At 37.4% G+C, this 21,811-nt stretch overlaps 1 protein-coding gene across 1 annotated transcript in view; it reads right to left on the bottom strand.

The window, feature by feature from the left end:
* The window catches only part of LOC150087335 (zinc finger MYND domain-containing protein 19-like), a 161,440-nt gene that overhangs the window by 40,914 nt on the left and 98,715 nt on the right, over positions 1–21,811 (bottom strand). Inside the window, exons 2-3 of the mRNA XM_090371997.1 lie at positions 11,465–11,524; positions 403–509 (exon numbers count right to left, since the gene is read on the bottom strand). Of these exons, the coding sequence (XP_090228123.1) occupies positions 403–509; positions 11,465–11,524 (167 nt within the window). The remainder of the gene's footprint in view (positions 1–402; positions 510–11,464; positions 11,525–21,811) is intronic.

Here is a 21,811-nt window from a genome sequence, read left to right as displayed (position 1 = left end):
TAGATGCCTTCAGTAACTGTATTTAAGGATCGTGATTACTTCAAACCTTGGCCACCAATTTACTGTAGGACACCTACTGATAGCACTATGAACCACCATACAAGCTAAGAAGGGCTGATCAATGGATCAGCCATTCTTGGGAGATGGATCAATCTAGGAGTGAAAATATTGTCTATATCAGCATTGGATGGGTATCTGTAATTGGGAAATTTGTCTCATTATAAAGAGGCAGCCAGTCAAGGGAGGAATAGAATTTCAATCCAAACTTTATTACCAACAGATAAAAGATACTCACTTTTTATGGGCAATAATGGAGTTTCTATAAGAAAATTTCCAAGAAATAAGGTTTTTTTTGGGGGGGAAAAATAAAGCAGTATATCATGAAATTGCCAAAAGACCTACCATAAAAGTTCATGCACAAACTGTCCTGATGCCCTTCCTCTACTAATATCATATGCAAAAGCAAAAATATGTGCTCCATTGCCATCTCTATCGATTTCAATCCTTGCCTGAAAGGAGAGAGGGAAAAAAAAATAATAAAAATTTAGGATACTCAGATTGGTATCAAAACCATATATATATATGAATAAACTTTAACCAAAAATGTTCATCTATTAATTCAAGAAACATTTAAGAGAATTTGTTGCAAAACATGGACACAAATCTGATACTGTTCTTTCATGTGCAATAATATCAAAAGATTTTCTAAAATCTAAGTACATGATATCAAAATTATTTCTTGCAGCCAGTTCCTTTGTTATTGTGTCTATTGTGTCATAGTAGTCAATCAGATTGGTCAGACAAGATCACCCCTTAACAAACCAATGTTGTGATTGTCATGTTACTACACTATCAAGATGTTCCCACATTACTTCTTTAACGACTGATTGCACATTTTCTTTGGAACAGAATACAAGCTTACAGGTCTGTAATTACTCACTTCACAATTGAATCCCTCCTCCTTAGTGAATAGGGAGGACATGAGCACATCTGCAATCTATAGGGACCTCCTGCAAATCTAAGGATGCTCCCATAATTATGGCTAAATGTTTGCTTACCTCTTTTGCTGCTTCTTTTACTATAATTGGATAGAACCATCAGTCTGAGGTACCTTATTTACTTTTTGCTTCAATTTCACTTCCACTTTCCTCTCAATCATTACTAAATCTTTCAGCTCTCAGTTAGAATTTGATATACTTCTAGATACCCAATCCCTAAAAACTTCTTCACACGTGAATGCATAAGTAAACGATTTATTTTGTTGGTAACCCAAACAGGCTCGTCAAAACTTACGTCATTCATATCTCATGGACAAATGTGATTCATTCCTTTCCTTTTAGCATTAATATAAGTAAAGAAGTCTTACTACTTTTCTTTACATTCTTAGCAGGGGACTTCTCATAATCTGTCTTAGCTTGCCTAACCACCTTGGGGGCAAAACACCCTACTTTTTAAACAAACTTTCCAGTTTAACAGCTCTTAATAAAAACCGTAGTTATCAGGAGACACAGAAACCTATAGAAGGTCTGCAATTAATAAGCATCCCATGTATTTTTCTTCTCTGCCAGTAGTCTCATAGTTTATCTGATATCCATTTATGTTTAAACACTGAACAGTATCTCTCAGTTAGTATAAGAGCTTATTAGCTTCTACAATTACTTCCCTGAATTCTTCCCATTTAGAATTTGCAGTTGGTAACATAATCAGCTGGTCCCCACTGAAAAGAATTTAAAAACTGTCTGAGAGCATTGCAGTCACCTTTATGAAAGCAAAATCCCTTCCCTTTTCCCTTGACAGTAAGTATATCCCACATCAACATAGTGTGATCACGTGTCACCCAGTGATTCTTTTATCTGGAGATTTTTAATGCATGAAGAGCCACTGCTGATAATCAGATCAAAAATATTGCTTTCTCTTGTTGCCTCTCTCTAACAAGATGCTGTAAGAAACAGTCATGCAAATAAATTTGGATGAGTCCTGCTACTGTGTGTGCAACCAACCCACAAGCTGTAGTGAATATCTGTAAAGTTAAAATCCCCCAACATATGACATTCTGATTACTGGCCCATTATTTGTCTGTATAGTTATTCATTCATTTGGCCCATAATGTAGCATTACTGTGTGTAATGCTACATTGCACACAGTGCATTGGCCACCCATGTTAACTGTGTGCACTGCCTTAAATTCTATGTGCTGCTTCTTAATCAAGTATAACCCCCCCCCCCAACTATTCTGACTGTCCTTTCTGCACAGGCAGAGTTCAATTAGTGTTCCAGTGCTGCCTTACCTAAGACACATACATAATGTTCTTTCTGTACACTGAAGTGGTTTTAATACTGGCATTTTTCAAGATATTTGCACACTATCTGTTATTCATACAGAAAACATACAGATGGTTGCCTCAGGTGAATACCAAAATTACCAGAAAAAATTCTTTATTCAGGCAGTTTCATTATTGGAAAAAGCACATGTTTTTTTTTTTTTGGGGGGGGGGGGGACATAGCACTACTTTTTAAACAGACTTTGCAGTTAAAGAGCCCTCAATGAGGACTGCAAAGTCTGCTTAAAAAGTAGTGCCAAAAAATTTGAGTACCAAAAGATTCGAGTGTCTAGCTTTATTTTCATTAACAATATTTTTCTTATCATTTTTTGACAGATCATAAGAGTATTTTCATTTATTATTTAGTTATAAACAAGCATGTAAAATGAAACTGCTAATCACAATTCTGGAAAATGACTCTGAAAGTAAATTTGAGTATGCATATTTTATTTAATAAAATGTCACACCCTTCAAAAGGCTTGTGACTCTCATTAAAAGATTATCTTGTGCAAATAAGCTATATTATTTTTCAATGTATGAGCAGGATGCTGGATTCTATAAGGAACACCTCATGCACATATATTAAAATTAATGTGTCTATTAAGAGGAATAGGAACAAATTTTTCTTTATTTTACATTTTAATAATTATAAAAAATATATATTTATATTAGTTAAAACTATACACATAACTAAAACAATACAGGGATTTAAAAAATCATGCATACTTACAATAAATGAAGGGTTATATGAAGTGAAGAGAATGTCAATTATATTCTCTTTGCATATACAGTGGGGCCCCAACATCTGATGGTAATTCGTTCCACAAAACCCACTTATATGTTGAAAATGTAAGCTGAAACCAATAATACATTGATTTCCTATAATTCATTCCAAAACCTTGACAGGTGAACCCAACAACACATAAAATAGGCATTTCTTACATGTTATGCTCAATGTTTAGATTAAAAATTAGTGTTTTATAAAGATTATTTAATAAATAGTCATAAAACATCTTTAAAAAAATTAAATACAAGTTAGCATTTACCTAGGTGGTAGATGACTCTCATCAGCCAGTGCAATTCCACCACTTTGCTTATTGGAGGCTTGAAGTGGTAGAACCCATGTTTAGTCTACAGAGCTCAGTTCAGTCAACCCTTCCCCATCTCTTACATCATGCAGTATGACTGATGAATTTTGAGGTAATGATGAACATCACGGCGAGATCCAATCTTCCTTATATTGAAGGTACAGCTCTAAAACGGTGTTCACAGGCCGGCCGCTAGTTAGTACACCGGACGGAACCTATTGGTAACTCTTCCGGATCAGCCAGTGTATAATCTTGCTACCTCAACTCTGCCAGATAGTGACTGGAGGGAATCTGAGTAGTGTGTATACGAGGGGCATTGTCGAGGCTACGTTATGTCAAGGAACCGGGTATATTCTTACCATGTATACGCCATTTCCAAAAATTTCAATACTTCATACAACATGCCCCCCCCCACCTTTTCTTACTACTGAATACACCATGAATTGTCAAACAAATAGAGTAAGCTTATCTGCAAAAAGATCTAAACCTCCCAAACACTTCCTAGTTCATTTCACAAATATACGTGGTCTCAATTCTAATCTCAATGACATCCATTTCCACTTGCAGTCTACCAAACCCCATTTAATTTTTCTGACAGAATCTCAGTTATCGGTTGATTCAACTACTGCTCATCTCAGATGCCCAAATTATTCGCTGTATGATTCCTTTCGTCTCAAAGGTGGTACTTGTTCATATGTTCATTCGGATATTCCCTGTCAGAGAATTGGTAATCGACCTTCTCTGGCTTAAAATCTCTACCTCATTCTGTCAAATTCATCTGTTGGCTCTACCATTCTCTCAACTCCACTAATCACTTGGAGCTTTTTGACTTCCTCCAGTCCAACTTTCCTAACAGTGCAGTAATTTTCCTTGGTGATTTTAATGTTCACAACTCCAGCTGGCTTCCATTTTCTAGTCACACCCACCCAGCTGGTCGAGATGCTGAGGCTTTTGCAATTACTAATGACCTTACACAGATTGTTCATTTACCTACAAGAATACTGGACAATCCTAACCATACAGCCAACATGCTTGATCGTTTTCTCACAAACAACCCTTCTAAGTACACGGTTAAAGTGAGTGGTCCTTTAGGCACCTCAGATCACAACTTGTTGATTGTCTCTTCTCCAATGGAGCCTTTATCTCATGGCTATTCCCAAACTCTTATTGTTTGGCATTACAAGAATGCAAAGAACGAGAACGAGTCTGAGAACGAGTGTAGCCTGTGCGGACGTACATTTTTGCCGCTCCTGGAACAACGAAGTTTTTTTTTTATTTATTTTCTGTTTTATTAGCTTAAATTGGCATATTAACTTATTTTCTAGAGTAGCTTTATATTCCTATTTACGATACTTAGTTTAAAGTAACTTAGATAGAGATTTTGTAGGTATTACTTAGTATCGGAAAGGGTATCAAATCCACATGTTTACCGTTCGTAAATTGCCGCCATTGTTACGCGATAATAGATAGCATAAGCTTAATACAGTATAGTATAGTACATAATATTGTCAATTAATCAGATAATTAATCTTGTTGAACTTCATTGTCAATTAAATTGTACTTTTAACTATACATATAACGACTTGGGTTACGTAACAAATAATTAGTAAAAAATAAATAATTAATACTTAACTTGATACGGAAGTTATATAAAGGGATTTCGTAGATAACACTCGATACTGAAACATAAATATAGCGTTATAACTGTGTTGGGATATAAGTTTAGGGTTTTAATTTTGTACTAAAATTGAAATTTTATTGAAATTAAATCGAAATCATGACTCAGACCAGAGCAGCAAAGAAAAAGGCTCAAGCTAATGGGAGTGCTGTGGCTCGGGGGAGAACTGAGGGGGGCAGTTGCCCTCTGAATCACAGCCTATTAAAATGCACTACTTGCTTGATGTTTGTGGAGCAGTCGGGTACGGGACATGATACTGCCATGGGGGGTGTCTTTGTGTGTGTGCGCGATGCAAGGAGTGTAAGGAAATCAGGCGACAACTCAGCATTGTTATGGGCCTATATGAGAGCTTGAAGGACAGGGTGGATGCCCTCGAAGGATTAAAAGTGAAGGGCCCATCAAGCTCTCAGCTGCCCACACCAATGCCAGAGCTTGCACTTGGTCATCACGCAACACAGCGGCAGCCCCCAAGGCAGAATGTGCTGGTCCCAAAGGTACTAGTAGTTGTTGGTGACTGTTGTCAGGGAAACGGGAAACATTTTGTAAAAAGGATAGGTGGAACAGGACCAGGGTATGTCTGCCGGGGGCAAAGGTTGATGACGTAGAGCGGATATCATCTTTTAGGGGCACAAAAGGTGATATAGTTGTACACGTTGGCACTAATGATATTAAGAGTAGGAGACCGGCGGAATTACTTAACAAGTACAGGTCACTGTTGAAAAAAAGCCGTGAATTAGGGTTGAATTTGAAAGTGTCTGCAATTCTGCCCAGACACAATACAAGGGAGTATATGATGAGAGTAGTGTCGATCAATTCGGCCCTGGAAAGATTGTGCAAGGCTCAAGGGGTAGAATTTTTTTCAGCCTGGTCTGAACTTGTTAACAGGAGAGACTGCTTCTACAGGGGTGGAATACACTTAAATAGAAAGGGTGCAAGAATGTTTGCTGATGCTATCAAGGCAGTGTTAGGTGGGTTGGAAAACTGCTAGATTGGGGGATACAAGGACTAATAGATTAACAGTAACCACTGGCAGAGGTAAAAGTGATTCTTGCACTGCTTTTATTAGAATGAGCCGCAGCCTGGAAAATAAGATGCAGGATATTTCAGAGACTGCTAGGAGTCATTGCAGTACAAGTAAACACATGGGTTGTGTTAGGTTAGCTAAGAATAGGAACAGGTGCATGTATACTTGCGTGTACACCAATGCTAGGAATTTGGCAAATAAATTTGATGAATTTGAGGTATTGCTCAAATTCATCAAAATATCAAAGGCAAATATTGTTGGGATATCAGAGACTTGGTGTCACACAAATATAAGGAATGCAGAACTGGAATTTGGGGAGTACAATGTGAACAGAAAGGATAGGAAGGGAGGAGGGATTATGCTATTAGTTAAGAAACACAAAATCCAAGGAAGTGAAGCCAGTCGACAACGCTGGACAGCGCAGTGTCAAGTCAGTTTGGTGTGACAAAAGCATTGGGAGATCAAAATTGAGAATAGGAGTGTGCTATAGGCCTAATGACTCTAATGAGTATAATAAGAAACTGTACAGGGAAATAGAGTGGGCCAGTAAATCAGAGAGTCTTATAAAGGGGGATTTTAATTTCCCAGATATTGACTGGAATTTGTTGGTTGGTCACTCACACATTAGCAAGGCTTTTGTGGATTTATTGGATGATTGTTTTCTACATAAGCATGTTCGGGAGGCAACTAGAGGGAGTAATACTCTTGATCTGATTATCAGTAGAGATTCTTCATGCATTAAGAATCTGCAGATAAAGGAACCACTAGGTGGCAGTGATCACAGTGCGCTGAAGTGGGATTTACTCAAAGAGGTAACTACCATCAGGGGTAAAGGGAAGGGTTTTTGCTTTCATAAAGGCGACTACGATGGTCTGAGACAGTATTTAAATTCTATTCAGTGGGACCAACTGATGATGATACCAACAGCAAATTCAAAATGGAAAGCATTCAAAGAACTTATCTTGGAAGCTACTAGGCTTTACATACCTACTAAGAAATATTGTTCAAGGTTAGGTCTAAATGGATGTCAGATGAACTAATGAGACATATGGCAGAGAAGAAAAATGCATGGGATACATATAAATTAACATTTAAAATAAATAAATGCACAAAGCATAATACTTTAAGAGTTTGGTATCTATATATGATATCGGTGTTTAGCTACACCATAGATAACTCTTAAGAAACTACAAAGTAGTTGTTGGCGGCATCATTTGCTCTTTCTCATATTGTGCTCTGCCTTCACGACGAGTTGCCATGATATTGCACTACCTCGAATAAGTAACGCTTCACTGATAGAGAAGACTATTGTTACTTATTCTCAGTTGAGTACCACCACCCAGACAGCACTGTTTCGTGGCTATTGGCCAATCATCAGTGGGTGGGCAGGTACCCTGGTATTGTAGACATGACGACCCAGTTGTGAAGTTAATCACACAATATCAGAGATGCCAATAGGTGTAGATGTCAATATTTAAAATAAGATTACAAGAAAGAGCAAATGATGCCGCCAACAACTACTTTGTAGTTTCTTAAGAGTTATCTATGGTGTATCTAAACACCGATATCATATATAGATACCAAACTCTTAAAGTATTATGCCTTGTGCATTTATTTATTTTAAATATTGACATCTACACCTATTGGCATCTCTCATATTGTGTGATTAACTTCACAACTGGGTCGTCATGTCTGCAATACCAGGGTACCTGCCCACCCACTGATGATAGGACAAAAGCCATGAAACAGTGCTGTCTGTGTGGTGGTACTCAACTGAGAATAAGTAACAATAGTCTTCTCTATCAGTGAAGCGTTACTTATTCGAGGTAGTGCAATATCATGGCAACTCGTCGTGAAGGCAGAGCACAATATGAGAAAGAGCAAATGATGCCGCCAACAACTACTTTGTAGTTTCTTAAGAGTTATCTATGGTGTATCTAAACACCGATATCATATATAAATTAACACGTGACACAGAAGCCTATGATAGATATAAGCTGATCTGTAACCAAGTTAAAAAGGAGATTAGGCAGGCGAAGGCAGATTACGAGAAATCTTTGGCATAGGATGCAAAGAAAAACAGCAAAGAGTTCTTTACTTATGTAAACTCTAGAAGGAAGGGGATGAATCAGATTGGTCCACTTGATATTGATGGGTCAACTGTTGATGATCCTGCTCAGGTAGCTAACAAACTCAATGAATATTTTGCATCGACATTCACTCATGAGTTATTCAGCGAGGGGAATGCCAGAGGTGTATTCAACTCTGGCAGTAAGCTAGATAATCTTGTAATAACTGAGAGTAAAGTGGAGGAGAAATTGTTGAAGATAAACACAAGAAAGGTACCTGGGGTGGATGGGATCTATCCAGTTATATTAAAGGAGGCAGCAAAGGAAGTAAGCAAACCCTTAACCATAATTACAAGAGCTTCCTTGGACTCAGGGGAGGTACGCATAGACTGGAGATGTGCAAATGTGACCCCAATTCACAAAGGAGGATCAAAGGCTGACACAAGTAATTATAGACCTGTGAGTGTAACTTCTGTTCCAGGAAAATAAATGGAGGCACTGGTTAAAGAAGCACTGCAGGATCATCTAGACAAGACTTCAGTTATAGCTCGGACACAGCATGGTTTTGTCAAGACAAGGTCTTGCCTGACCAATTTGATTGGATACTATGATGCAGTCACAAAAGAACTGGATGCATTGAATAACTTTGATATTATATACTTGGATCTTAGAAAAGCTTTTGATACTGTTGCACATGGAAGACTGCTGCACAAAATGGAGCAGTGTGACATTGGAGGCAAATTGCTGCTATGGATAAAGGGGTGGTTGAGGGGGAGAAGACAGAGAGTGGTAATCAATGGACACTGCTCAACGTGGACTAATGTTATTAGTGGAGTCCCTCAGGGTTCAGTGTTGGGTCCATTATTGTTTTCTGTATTTATAAATGATACTGATGAAGGTATATCAAGCTTAATGTCCAAATTTGCAGACAATACAAAGGTTGGCAGGGTTGTTAAGGACACTATTGACACTATGCTGTTGCAACAGGATCTGGAAAGGTTGAGCAGATGGGTTGAGAGGTGGCAAATGAAGTTTAACATTAACAAATGTAAAGTACTACATATGGGAAACAGCAACCCCAGAGCAACGTATCAACTCTGGGGTACTATACTGACAGTGGTAGAGAATGAAAAGGACCTGGGGGTAATTGTGCAGGGAGATATGAAGTTCTCTGAGCAGTGCAGACGGGCGACAAGTGTAGATGGTGTCTTGTCAATGATATACAGGAATTTTTCTAGTAGGGATAAGGAGGTGATTATTCTCTTGTATAAGGGCAATGGTAAGGCCACACCTTGAGTACTGTATACAGGTCTGGAGGCCTCATTTTAAGAAGGATGTAGAGCTGCTGGAACGAGTACAGAGAAGGGCAACAAGATTAGTGAATGGAACAAAGAGCTCTTACGAAGAAATGCTTAAGTTTTGCAAATTACAGTGTCTGGAGACTAGTCACCGGCGAGGTGATCTGATAGAGGTGTATAAGGCCTTGAATGGTTTGAGCATGCTCAATGCCAATGGGATTCTTCCTCTTGCTCAGAATAATCACCTGAGAGGGCATAAATTCAGATTGAGCAAAGACAGATATAGGATAGACATGCTGAAATTTGCCTTTAGCCAGCGGGTAGTTGGCTGGTGGAACAGACTTCCATCCCTTGTTGTGGAGGTTGATAGCTTAAATGGATTTAAGGCTCAGCTGGACAGGTATTTCAAACGAACGGAGGGGTGAAATGGAAGTGTTTTTTTTTTTTTTTTTTTTTGGGTGATGCTGCATAAGCTTGCTTTCTTGCATCATATGCCTCTACTAATGCTAATGCTAAAATATTCTAAAATTCAAAAAAATAAATATATACGCTTATGCCTAGTAAACTAGAGATGTCATTCTTAGTGATGTACATTCTTCTGGGCATTTGCTTCCAGAAGAAGCCAGTTTCATCAACATTAAAAACTTTAAAATGGTAACCCACCTGATCCACAAGCTCTTGGAATTCAGTTTTAAAGGCCTCGGCTGCTTCTTTATTAGCATTGAATGCCTCACCATGCCTTACTTTTGATATTCACTCTTTTTGAAGTGCTGGAACTAGCCTCTGCTCTGCTGGCTTGAGTCTTCAAAGCACAGAGCACTGCCACCAGTCGATGGATCTTTAAGTTCAGATCGTCATAGATCTGCTTAGCACATTAACGGATGAATTGTCTAGGCACTGCGTCACCCTTATCCATATCAACAAAAAAAGTCTTTCCATTTCCACAATACAGTCTGTCCTTATACACTGATGTAGAATCACTACTCACTTTAACACTCTTTAGAATGTCCTTTTGTTTAACTATTGTAGAAATTGTCAATTGAGAGAAACAATATTCGTGCATTAATTTTTACCATGTTTTTTTTTTTTTTTTTTTATCATCTCCTGCTTCACTCTAATGGAAATTTTATTCTTAACTTTCACTTTAGAAGACAATTATTAATTTCAATTTATTTAATTAATAAATTGAAAAAATTAGTTAATTCATAAACATGCACTGTTTACACAATAACCGCATCAAACAGAAAATAACAAAGAACAACAATGCCCATTATGTATTTCAAAACAAAACTAAGACATTGTGCTGAATAATAAAAAAGATACTGATTGGTTGATAATCAATGTTCCATATGCTGATTGGCTAAGACTCCACCTAGACTTCATCTAGAAATTTCCAACCATACATCGTTCCCAGCTGTATCAAAAAACAATTGGTTGCTACAAATATCCTTAAAATGAAAACTCTTATGGAAGATAAATCGGTTCCTGAGAATATCAGATGTCAATGTTAACAGAAGTCTAGGCCCCACTGTATTTGCATAAATACAAAACCGAAAATATTAATGACGGAAATGCTAAGGTTTTGATAAAAATAAGATGAATTATGCTTTTTTTTTTTTTTTTTTCTATTTATAAGTTTATCCAAGACATGCAAATGTGTTGAATAAACATCATATACCTGTTTTTCACTGGTTCTGTAATTTCAACAACAGTTAATTTAAATGCATATAAACTTGAAACTGATGGTGATCATCAATTTTTATTTATTTAATTTATTCATTTATAATCAATATTTTATAAATAAAATATTTATTTTATTTTATTTATTCATTTATAATAAATATTTTATAAATAAAATATTTATTTCTTTTACTTAACAACCAGAAACCATTGAGATGATTTTAACTTAACCAGAACAGCACTGTAGGCCAATTCAAGGAGTAAATTTTCCCAACAGGAAAAATCATCTTTATTGTTTACAACTCACCTCAAATGCAAATTCCTGAACAAGGGCTATGTCACGTTCATCCAGGAGAGTATACTTCATCTGTAATGGAAATACATAAGTATATTAACAGCCAACAATAATAAATATATAAAAAAATAAATAAATAAAAAAATTCAGAAAAATGCCTTTTCATGTTTTTACGCTAGATTTCTAATCACAAAACAAAAGCTATCTGTATGATAAAAATACTGCAATCATGTGCAGTATAAAATAAAACACTTCTACTGCTGAGTCTGGTTTGACCCTATGCACAAAGTGACTCTCAAATGGAGGTCAAGGGCCCTCGATTTATGTAGGGGAACAAATTCTAAATTAAAAATGTTCTGTTACATGCAGAACAGAATTTTGCATTCATGACTTTGCCATTTGTTGATCTGATTATCGGTGGTTCTTTTTAGAGCATCAGCATGTATAGTCTAAGCTCTTTATAGCAATCTTCCTTTTAACATCCCAAATGTTGGGACGTTAAAAGGAATTTTGCTAGCAGGGAAAAGGAGGTGATTGTCCCTCTGTATAAGGCAATGGTCAGGCCACACCTTGAGTACTGCATACAGGTCTGGAGGTCTCATTTTAGGAAGGATGTAGATTTGCTTGAACGTGTACAGAGAAGGGCAACAAGATTGGTGAGGGGAATGAAGGGATCCTCTTACCAAGAGAGGCTTAAGTTCTACAAATTGCAGCAGCTGGAGACTAGGCACCTGCGCGGCGATCTGATTGAGTTGTATATGGCCTTGAATGGGTTGAGCACGCTGAATTTTAATGGGATCCTTCCACTTGTTTAGATTACGAACCTAAGGGGGCATAAATTCAAATTAAGAAAAGACAGATGTAGAATAGATGTGCGGAAATTTGCCTTTAGCCAGAGGGTGGTTAATTGCTGGAACAAACTTCCATCTGTCGTTGTGGAAGTTGATAGGTTAAATAAATTTAAGGAGGAACTGGACAGGCATTTGGAGGGAATGGTGCGATTTTTTTTTTTTTTTGGCTGATGCTGCATAAGCTCATACACTTGCTTTCTTGCATCACATGCCACTACTACTACTATATTTTATAACGTCCTATGTGGTTGGTCCTGGCCAATTTGCCATTAACCTAATGCTATTTTACGTTCAGTATAACGACATTGAAAATAAAAGGATTTATCTATAATGACCATAAATTTATACCTCTTAATCTGAATTTTTACTTTTTTATTACAATATTCACATTTCAAAATGACAAAATGTTTCAAATATATTGAAGTAATTGGTGAGCTTGCAGCCTGACTGTGAGAAATCATTTGATAAGATTTCCCATGCCCTTTTCTCACAATGAAGTAATGAAATGAGCATAGCCCAGAAGTTAATTTCATAAGTTAGAGTATGTTTATTGGTATGGTTCCAAGAAAGTGGATAACTCTGCCAAATGCAGATAAAAATTGGGATTTTGCAAGCTATAGATAATGGTGTGCACTCTAAGACTGACATTTCCAAACAATTCCGCATTCCTAAGATTACTCTGTTTACAATTCTGAAAGATTGGAAAAATATCGAGAGTTTGGAGAAATCTCTGCACCAGGTAGGATTTGAGCATGAAAGGCAAAGTATTGGGATCTTGAAAAGGTACTTTTGGAATGGCCAGTGATGATGTGTGCATAAAACGTTCCCATGGATGTAATCTTTTAAAATCTATGGCTGAATCGTTTGCACAGTGAATGGATGTTGAAGAATTTAAAACTTCAGATGAATGGATCCAGAAATTTAAGACTCATCATGGCCTGTCTTTCAAAGAAGTGTGGTGAAAGTGCAACCAAGGACATTGAAACTACAAATGAATGGAAGGAAAATCATTTAAAAAATGCTTTGCTGACAACCACATCTTCAATTCTGATGAAACTGGACTTTTTTTTTTTTTAATTGCTACCAGTTAAAACACATTTAAAGGCAAGAAATTTAAAGGCAAGAAAAAAGGCCAAAAAAATGGATTACCATTCTCCTAGCAGCAAAAAAGTCTAGCACAGAAAAGCTTCCCCTTTTAATAATTGGGAAAGCCCAAAAGCTTCAATGCTTTAAATTCGTTACAGACCATGTATCGAGCAAACCAAAAGGCTACACAAATCTACGAAGAATGGATCAGAGACTTAGATCGCAGGATGAGTGAGAAGAATAGAAAAATTTTTCTATTTGTGAATAACTGCACCCCTCATTATCAAGGAAACGACCTACATACAATCACTGTTGACTACCTACCACCAAATATGACACCAGTTCTTCAGCCACTGATCAAGGCGTAATACAGTGTTTTAAGAAAAAATACCGAAGAATGCTATTAAGAAAAATCTGACGCAAAATCGACATCCTGCAGGCAATGTATTTCAGTATGGAATAAAGTTAATGAAAAAATGATCGCCAACTGCTTCAAACATGCTGGATTTACCACCTTGAATGATGCACTGCGTGAAGTTTCACATGCTGCTGCTTCTGTTAATTGCAAAGGACAGTCCACTAATAGGGAATAAATATTTGAATATGTGCATCATCACTTAAACTTACAGAAAAACTTATAAAGCTTCAAAAATTACAGAGAAGTGGATGCAGACATTGAATGTTTCAGGATATACATGCATGAAAAGGAACTCATTTCAAACATAATGGAATCTTCTGAAATCTGTAAGAATGAAGATGAGGAACCTACTGTGGTTAGTCGAACAAGAAGTTTCAGTGAGAGATGCTCATCAAGGATTAGAATTTGTACGATAATTTCTTTTCAAGCACAGCCTAATTGCAAAAGTGAAATAACTGCGCACCTTCATAATTCTCTTTTTCTTCATATTTTTCTACCATTGAAACAGCTTTGTTTTTACAGATTATTTTATGAAACAATTCTCTTGTTAGGTTAGTTATTTTGGTTTTTAGAACATTAGCAACTAAGGCCATATTGCTCCGGGATATGCGGTGGTCATTCCCTGACCTTTCCGCATCCTCCGTATTTGGTGGAGACTGGCTTGAACTCTGATCTAATCAAGAAGTGTGTGCTATGCACTGCTGCTCCCTCCCACCTGGCTATGGAGGCGCCACCCTCTCTTGTTAGGTCTTCATAGGTATGTAGCAAAATTTACAATTTAATTGTAAATTTCTGCACTCTACAATCATAATTTTCTTGTTTAATACTGTAGTACATATTATAAATATAATTATATTATATTGTATAAGATTAAATGTTCAAGCTTTTACTTGTTTTGTTGCTGATTTTATGAAACATTAATATAATGTCCTTCCAACATAACAGCTGTTTTTCTTATTCCCTTGAGTAGCTATACATGTCTATATGTATAACAAATTTAGCAGCTAGCAGCCTTTGCCCCAACAGTAATAAGTATGCACTTCGATTGCATAATGTTAGACTTCAGCAACAGAACAATTTATTGCAATTAAAAAGTGATAATTACATTATGTCTGTGCCTGTGTTTTGTTGATGCAAAAAACACCACTTCCTTCGAATCATTTGGCCTTACTAATGGCTCATTTAGATGGTGCCTCTTTTCATGCAACTAGAGGCATGGTGATGCACACAACGCTGCATCAAACCTGTGCACATGGCTATGTGCAAGTAGGCAAATCTAATTGCAACATATTGTGCAACACTGTCTTCTTCAGGTCAACAAGTGAATAATTTTGAGGACCAGGTCTTTTGTTCTATCCAGGAATTCTGATATCATGCAGTGAAGTGCAGAACAAACTGCAAATTTTGTAGAAGACTACAGAAAGTTCCTTGCCGTTTGGTGTTCTGCTGATAAAAATTATAAAAATAGGGAAATGAGATGAGATACTCTCCAGCAGTTAGGGTTTAAGTACTCTATGGATTTAAAATTGGTTCTAAATAAAATTAAAAGCCTAAAGTCTTATTTTCACCAAGAACATACGAAAGTGATTAAGCAAAAAAGTAAATCTTCTGCATGCAAAAGATCCAACTAGTTCACTTATAAATATCTTCTATTTATACTGGAAGAAAATGAGCTAAGGACCAGAAAAGAAACAACATATGATGACAATGTAGTAAAACACATCCGTCAACTTGACATAACATTAATTCATAAAATTATTTAGAATCATTTTAGCATCAATACTAGGTTTTCTCGATGTTCTCTACAGATTTTTCATCCCAGTGTCATTCTCAGTAACATTCCTCCAAGAACCTTCCATCAGTGTTTTCCTGGGCTAATGTTCCCAGTGGGCTGTACAGGTCTTTTGAAGCAAAGTTTCTTCTTAAAAAGTTGTGTAGGTATATGCAAGTAAGCACAATATCTTCAGCTATAGAAGTTTTAACTGCTTATGGCTTACAAAATATTCTGAACCCAACTGACACCAACAAACCAAATGCATTTTCCACAATACTGAATGCTCTTGATAACCAATAATTATATACTCTTCTTGGAGATCATTTCTGCAAATCTACAGAAAATGGGTTCATAATATGAGTTGTAAGTGGAAGTATGTCATCAGCCACAAGTACATGTAGAGTTAACAAATCAGTCCCTGGAAGCTCAATTTGCAAGTGGCACTGCATTTACCACTTAATGGCAAATGCAATTTGCCATTGTTAAATGTATTAAAAATGAAGTATATTGGAATAAGTAATTTGCATCTTGTGAGTATGGGCTTGGCACACCCAGGGTTCTGATCATCATTCTTCTCTTTCTTGGCGATTTCCTCTCTCTCTCTCTCTCTCTCTCTCTCTCTCTCTCTCTCTCTCTCTCTCGGAATTTTTTTTTTTTGGCTGGTGCAGCATAAGCCTCAGGCTTCCTTGCACCATATAGCTAATAATAATAATAATCTACAGCAGCCAGTAAAATAATACTATATATGTCATCTTAAACTTATAAAAGGAGCTAATATTAGTTGTCATTCTTGAGACAGCTGAAGATGACTGTCACAACTGACACTGAGAAACAACCAGATATTGAAAATACCCCTCACCTCTCATTTCATGGAGCCATGGTGTGCACAACAGAACAGACCAAAACAGAAAAATGACCCCGCTGTTGAAGAAGTTTGTAATTTATTAACAGTTAAAAAATAAGATGAAAGGAAAAAAAAAAAAAATTATAATTTTGTAGACTAAACCAGAAGGGTAGCAAGAAAAGTAGTGCCTTGTGTGAACAGCAAGAAGCATGCAACCATAACAAAAAGTGCTTCTTGTGCCTTAATACAAGCATTGTCACATCAAAAAGGTACTGTGTAAACGAGCTTAATACTAACTCACTTCTCCTCGCCATTCCTGGCATGCTTAGTAGATGGGTAAAAGAAAACCCAGTACATTAAGTGAACCTGTTGGGCATACAGCAATGTTCATCCAACTGTTACAAAATGTAATTATGTCACTACTATTCAGGCCTTTAGTTATATGCTAGCAGTAGACAACTCGTTTTCTGCACAATCGAACCAACAGAATCCACATTCTACTTGCACCAAATGTCTTTCAATTCGCATAGATATTTAGTTGGTTATGAGGAATAACCAGTTGTACAAACACCTGAATTTAAAGCGATTGTATACTCAAGTCCTCTTGGATCAACAATGAATCGCATATGAGCTTAAGAAGATAATCTGTGCTACGTGTACCCATTTTTTTTTTTTTTTTTTTTTTTTTTTTAAATGTGAAAATATCTTTGGCAGCACCTACTACATTTTCGGACTGAATCAAAACCAACTGGTAATGAATATATCAGATGGAAATGTTGCAAATGATGTTGCTTCCTAAATGATACTAATGCTCCATAATTTGTGTCATTTCCATTTCACATTTTTGTCAAAAACGTTTTCACGTAAAACATCCTTTGTGTGTACAGGGTACACGTACCTTTTTTTTTTTAATTATTACTAGGTCACACCACTTGGAATAACATACTGTATTTCATTCCTAAGTCTTCATAAAATTACTCTCAGAAAGATATCATCAAACAAGCAGCAAATCTGTCAAAAATCAATTAAATTCCTTAACTTCAACTAACAAAATATTCATGTCATTAATTTCATCACAAATGAAATGAGGTAATGCACAAGGCTACGAAGCATGCATATTGAGAGATCAAGTTCACACACTGCTGCAAAAACAACAAGCAGTCCACTATTATTTGTTATTTAGTTTTTTTTTTTTTTTAGGAGCATTAACAACTAAGGCCATATTGCTCCGGGGATATGCGGTGGTCATTCCCTGACCTTTCCACATCCTCCGTATTTGGTGGTGATGGGCTCAAACCCTAGTCTAATCAAGAAGCATGTGCTACGCACTGCTGCTCCTTCCCACCTGGCTATGGAGGCACCGCAGTCCACTGTTAACTGAAGTGGAGCTAGTACACTGAAGGGTCCATTTACTAAGAACAATTTCATGAAATAGAGCAATTTTTTTAATAACAGCATCACATGTTCATACCATGAAGATAAAAAGCAAGTGTGCAGTTCAGTGAGAGAATGGGCAAGACAAAAGATTTAAGGGACTGAAATATGGCAGTATTGTGGTCACAGCCAATATGAGTATCTCAGAAACTTCGACGCTTCTGGGGTTTTAACATACAACTGTGTCTCAGGTGTATCGAGATTGATCAATGACCAAATAACAGCCAGGATAACAGTGATCCTGGTTGGTACAGCTCGTTAATGCTTGAAGCCAATGGAGTCTGACAAGACTTTTGTAGTGAGATGAAAGGCTATTCTGTCAAATAACAACCCAGTACAATAGCGGTAACCAAAGTGGTATTTCAAAATGCACAACTCTGTCATGGACAGAGTATTGCAGCCAATAACCAAGTTCTACAACTGTTGGGAAGGGGGGAAAAAAAAACAAAAAAAAAACAGGAGGTACAGTTCCAGTGGACTCTGAAACACCAACACTGGACAGTAGAGGACTAGGAAAACATTGCCTAATCCAATGAATCCCAGTTGCTGCTGTTTCATTGTGATAGGAAGGTCAAAATATGGTGAAAACAACCCAAGTCCATAGACCCATCCTGCCAGGTGTCAACAACAAAAAAAAAAAAAAAAAAAACTGTCATATTAGGGTTATCCACAAAACCTCATCCACTCGTGTATTATGTCCATAAATTGAATGTGTTCAGTGGCGGATTCAGGGTAGGGGCACGGGGCCATGTGCCCCCTTCCCCTGTCGTTTTTCGGAAAATATACACCAAACATAATTCCCTTTAGCTACAAAAATTTTTTTTCTATTGTTAACATAGGATTTTATCTATTTCTGCATTGTGGCTGAGCTATTTTCAACTGACTACAGTTGGCAACACTGATGTTATGTGACACCATTCTAGTTAATGTATGCCCCCCCCATCACAAATGGTTCCCATCCTGTCTTTTTTTCTGGATCCGCCACTGGATGTGTTCTCTGGTCGGTTTGTCTGTTATTGCTGTATGCAATACACACATTTAGAGGAGGAAAACCTTGCTATCCTTGCCTTAGACTGACTGACTAACTCAGTCACGCAGTGAAAAAAGCCGGGTGTTAACAATGCAAGCTGGTAGGGGGTAGTGAAAACACTTCCTTGTGTGGGAAGTATTTTAGTTGCATACAATGGACTTCTTGACAACAGTGCAGCCATGAAGGGATGCACCTGGTGGGAAACAATTGCAGATAAGCTGTGGCATTCAAATGCTACTCCGCTGGACTACAGTCACATCACAAAATCAGAACTGTTTCCAAACACAAGGGTGATTTCGGCCTCTAGTGGCCTCATCAATCTTTAAATCTCAATCCAACTAAGCACCTGTGGATGTAGTGGAACAAGCTCTTCAGAGTAAAGAGTTACAACCATTAATTTGCAACAACTGTGGGAAACAATTGAGTCAACAAGGACTATCATCCCTGTGGTATGCATTTTACACCTCACTGAGCCCATGCCATGACAAATCCAAGCTGTGCTGAGGATTAAAGGGAAACCTACTCACTATTACATAGGTGTATCTAATAAAGTGTCCCCTCAGTGTACACTGACTGGAGAGGGAAAAAACTACAGTAATGTAAACTTCCTTATACTATGCTCTTCTTCCTTTATACATGCCTAAGGAAAATATACAAAGGCAAAATGTATGGAGTTCATAAACAGTAGGTATATGATGGAGAGTTTAAAAATGGACTTGTTAGGTTCAACATAGAAGCATACAAGATTTACACAACACTGTAAAGGACATGGCACCGAAAGAAATCAGGAACACTATCGAGGTAGTGGTGCTTGGTGGGTTTATTTATTCACTTTAAAATCTGGTATTCCATGCCCATCAATTTCTTTGTGTGAGTGAGTAATGTAATGGAGTGAAGTGAGGGGTGGCATTTTTGCATCTTAATCCAGGGTGGCACCAGGGTGGGTGGCATTTTTGCTGTGTGGTGGCACCCAACTGCAGATTACGGAGTATGAAAGAAAGATCCTACTCCTTGTATTGTATCTTCCCTGATAATAAGCAGGACCTAGGATCCTCCAAATCTCTTTGCTAATCCCTGGTTCCCAGAGGCAGGGTAGAAACAGTCTTGCAGCACTGTAGCTGACAGAGTTTGCCCCTACACCGTGTGGGATACTCATCGATAATTTCAGGGAGGGTGGGGTCCTTAACTCAACATGAAATTGCCTCTTGCTGGCCCCTGGCTGCTGCTACATGGAGAAACTGACCATTAGCAAAAAGTGAACTCACCTTGAGGCTTCCAGCATTCTGGAAACCTCAAGACTGACCATTAGCAAAAAGTGAACTCACCTTGAGGCTTCCAGCATTCTGGAACATGACCCCCCCCCCGTCATACCAACATAATGAGTATGTTGCTAAATGATGAATCTCCACAAGAGTTACTTGGTGGAACTGAGGAAAATCTCTGGTAGGGCCTATACAACCATTGCCATAACTTTCATTCGGATGGGAGACTGAAATACTGGACCAAATGACTAAATCATGCAAATTCAAATGGAATAAGATGTTATTATAATAGATACAGTATTATAAGTTGTGGTTGGGCAATATCAGTAACTACTGAATTTGTTTATCATTATTTTATTATTACTGGTATTAACAGTCCAAAGAGTAAACTCATAATAAAAGTGCTTATAAAAAGCTTGTGTTCGTGGGCCGATTTGCATGCTGTGCTGGCTGAAAAATCCCACTCCCTCTGCCTGAGATCAGCTAACTACAGTCTCGATTAGAAATTCCTCCAATCATCAAAGCAAATTTAACTCTGACTTTTCGAAATGAGTGGCAAATGGCAATGCACCATCCCAAGTAAACTGCCAGGGAGAAATTGATTTGTGTATATGTGAGAACCTTGAAGTTTGTGGCGTTACCCTTCACCGATTGGTTTATTCATAGCTCAGTTTTTGTGAACCTCTTTCCAGTGTCTCTGACAACTGCTCTGTGTACCCTAAGTTCTCACTTTGATCATATTTCCCTCATTGTGGGCCAGGTGCTCAATTATTTACCAAATCTAATTATAGTTTCTAATTTTGGGTTTTATGCATTCACTGGAAATTTAGTAGTTATGAGTTCATTGATCTGGGCACGTATTAATCATTCACTTTTTCGGATGATTTTATTTCCTCATAAGTCCCACCATTAATTCAATGCATAGGCCAATCTCCATTTTACAAGGACACCTTGTCTCCATTTTGCAGGCCTGGCCAAAGAATGGAGTGATTGGCCTGTCGAGTTCTGTGATTGACTGATTACTATGAATGCAAAATTTGCCTTACCAATTGTTTAATTGGATGCAGTTTAGCTTCTGATTTTAGCAGTGTTGTTTAGTTGTTATTGTGCTCTCTGTTATTCACAAAAGAAGGTCACAAAAATTGTTCAGTGAGTTGTTTAGTCGTCACCATGCACTGGATTTACATCGAAATCTGCAGATAGTCATATAACCATTCCAGCCAATATAAAGACCAGGTTCAGCAGATGCGAAGTTGCAACAACTATACAAATGAACATCACACATTCACAGCACAGCTCAAGGTAATATCGCACATACCATTCCTACATGAAAAATACCTCCTTGGGCTGTTGGTAAAAATTTGTACCACTGTTTCTGACTTCATCATTGCCAAACGAATGCAGTGTCTAACGTTTTGTTGCCGACAGAGTTTTCAGTGAATTAAGTTTATATATTAACTTACACCATAAACTTTCCAATTAGATAACCTCTAGACATCTACTCAGTACAGATTCGACAGAATCAGTGGCTTGTCAATATGTATACATCAATATAGTACTAAAAAATTTTATAGAAAAATATCTTGCGGGCCGTGAACCTAACACACCTTTCCCCACAGGCACTTCACTGTACCAAAGAAGGCAAGATACTCATTCATTG

This window comes from Mastigoproctus giganteus, chromosome 4 (genome assembly GCF_048544385.1).
Source record: "Mastigoproctus giganteus isolate SK-2022 chromosome 4, ASM4854438v1, whole genome shotgun sequence".
Lineage (NCBI taxonomy): Eukaryota > Metazoa > Arthropoda > Arachnida > Uropygi > Thelyphonidae > Mastigoproctus > Mastigoproctus giganteus.
Note: the sequence above shows the minus strand (reverse complement) of the source record. Positions and strands in the feature narration are given on the sequence as shown.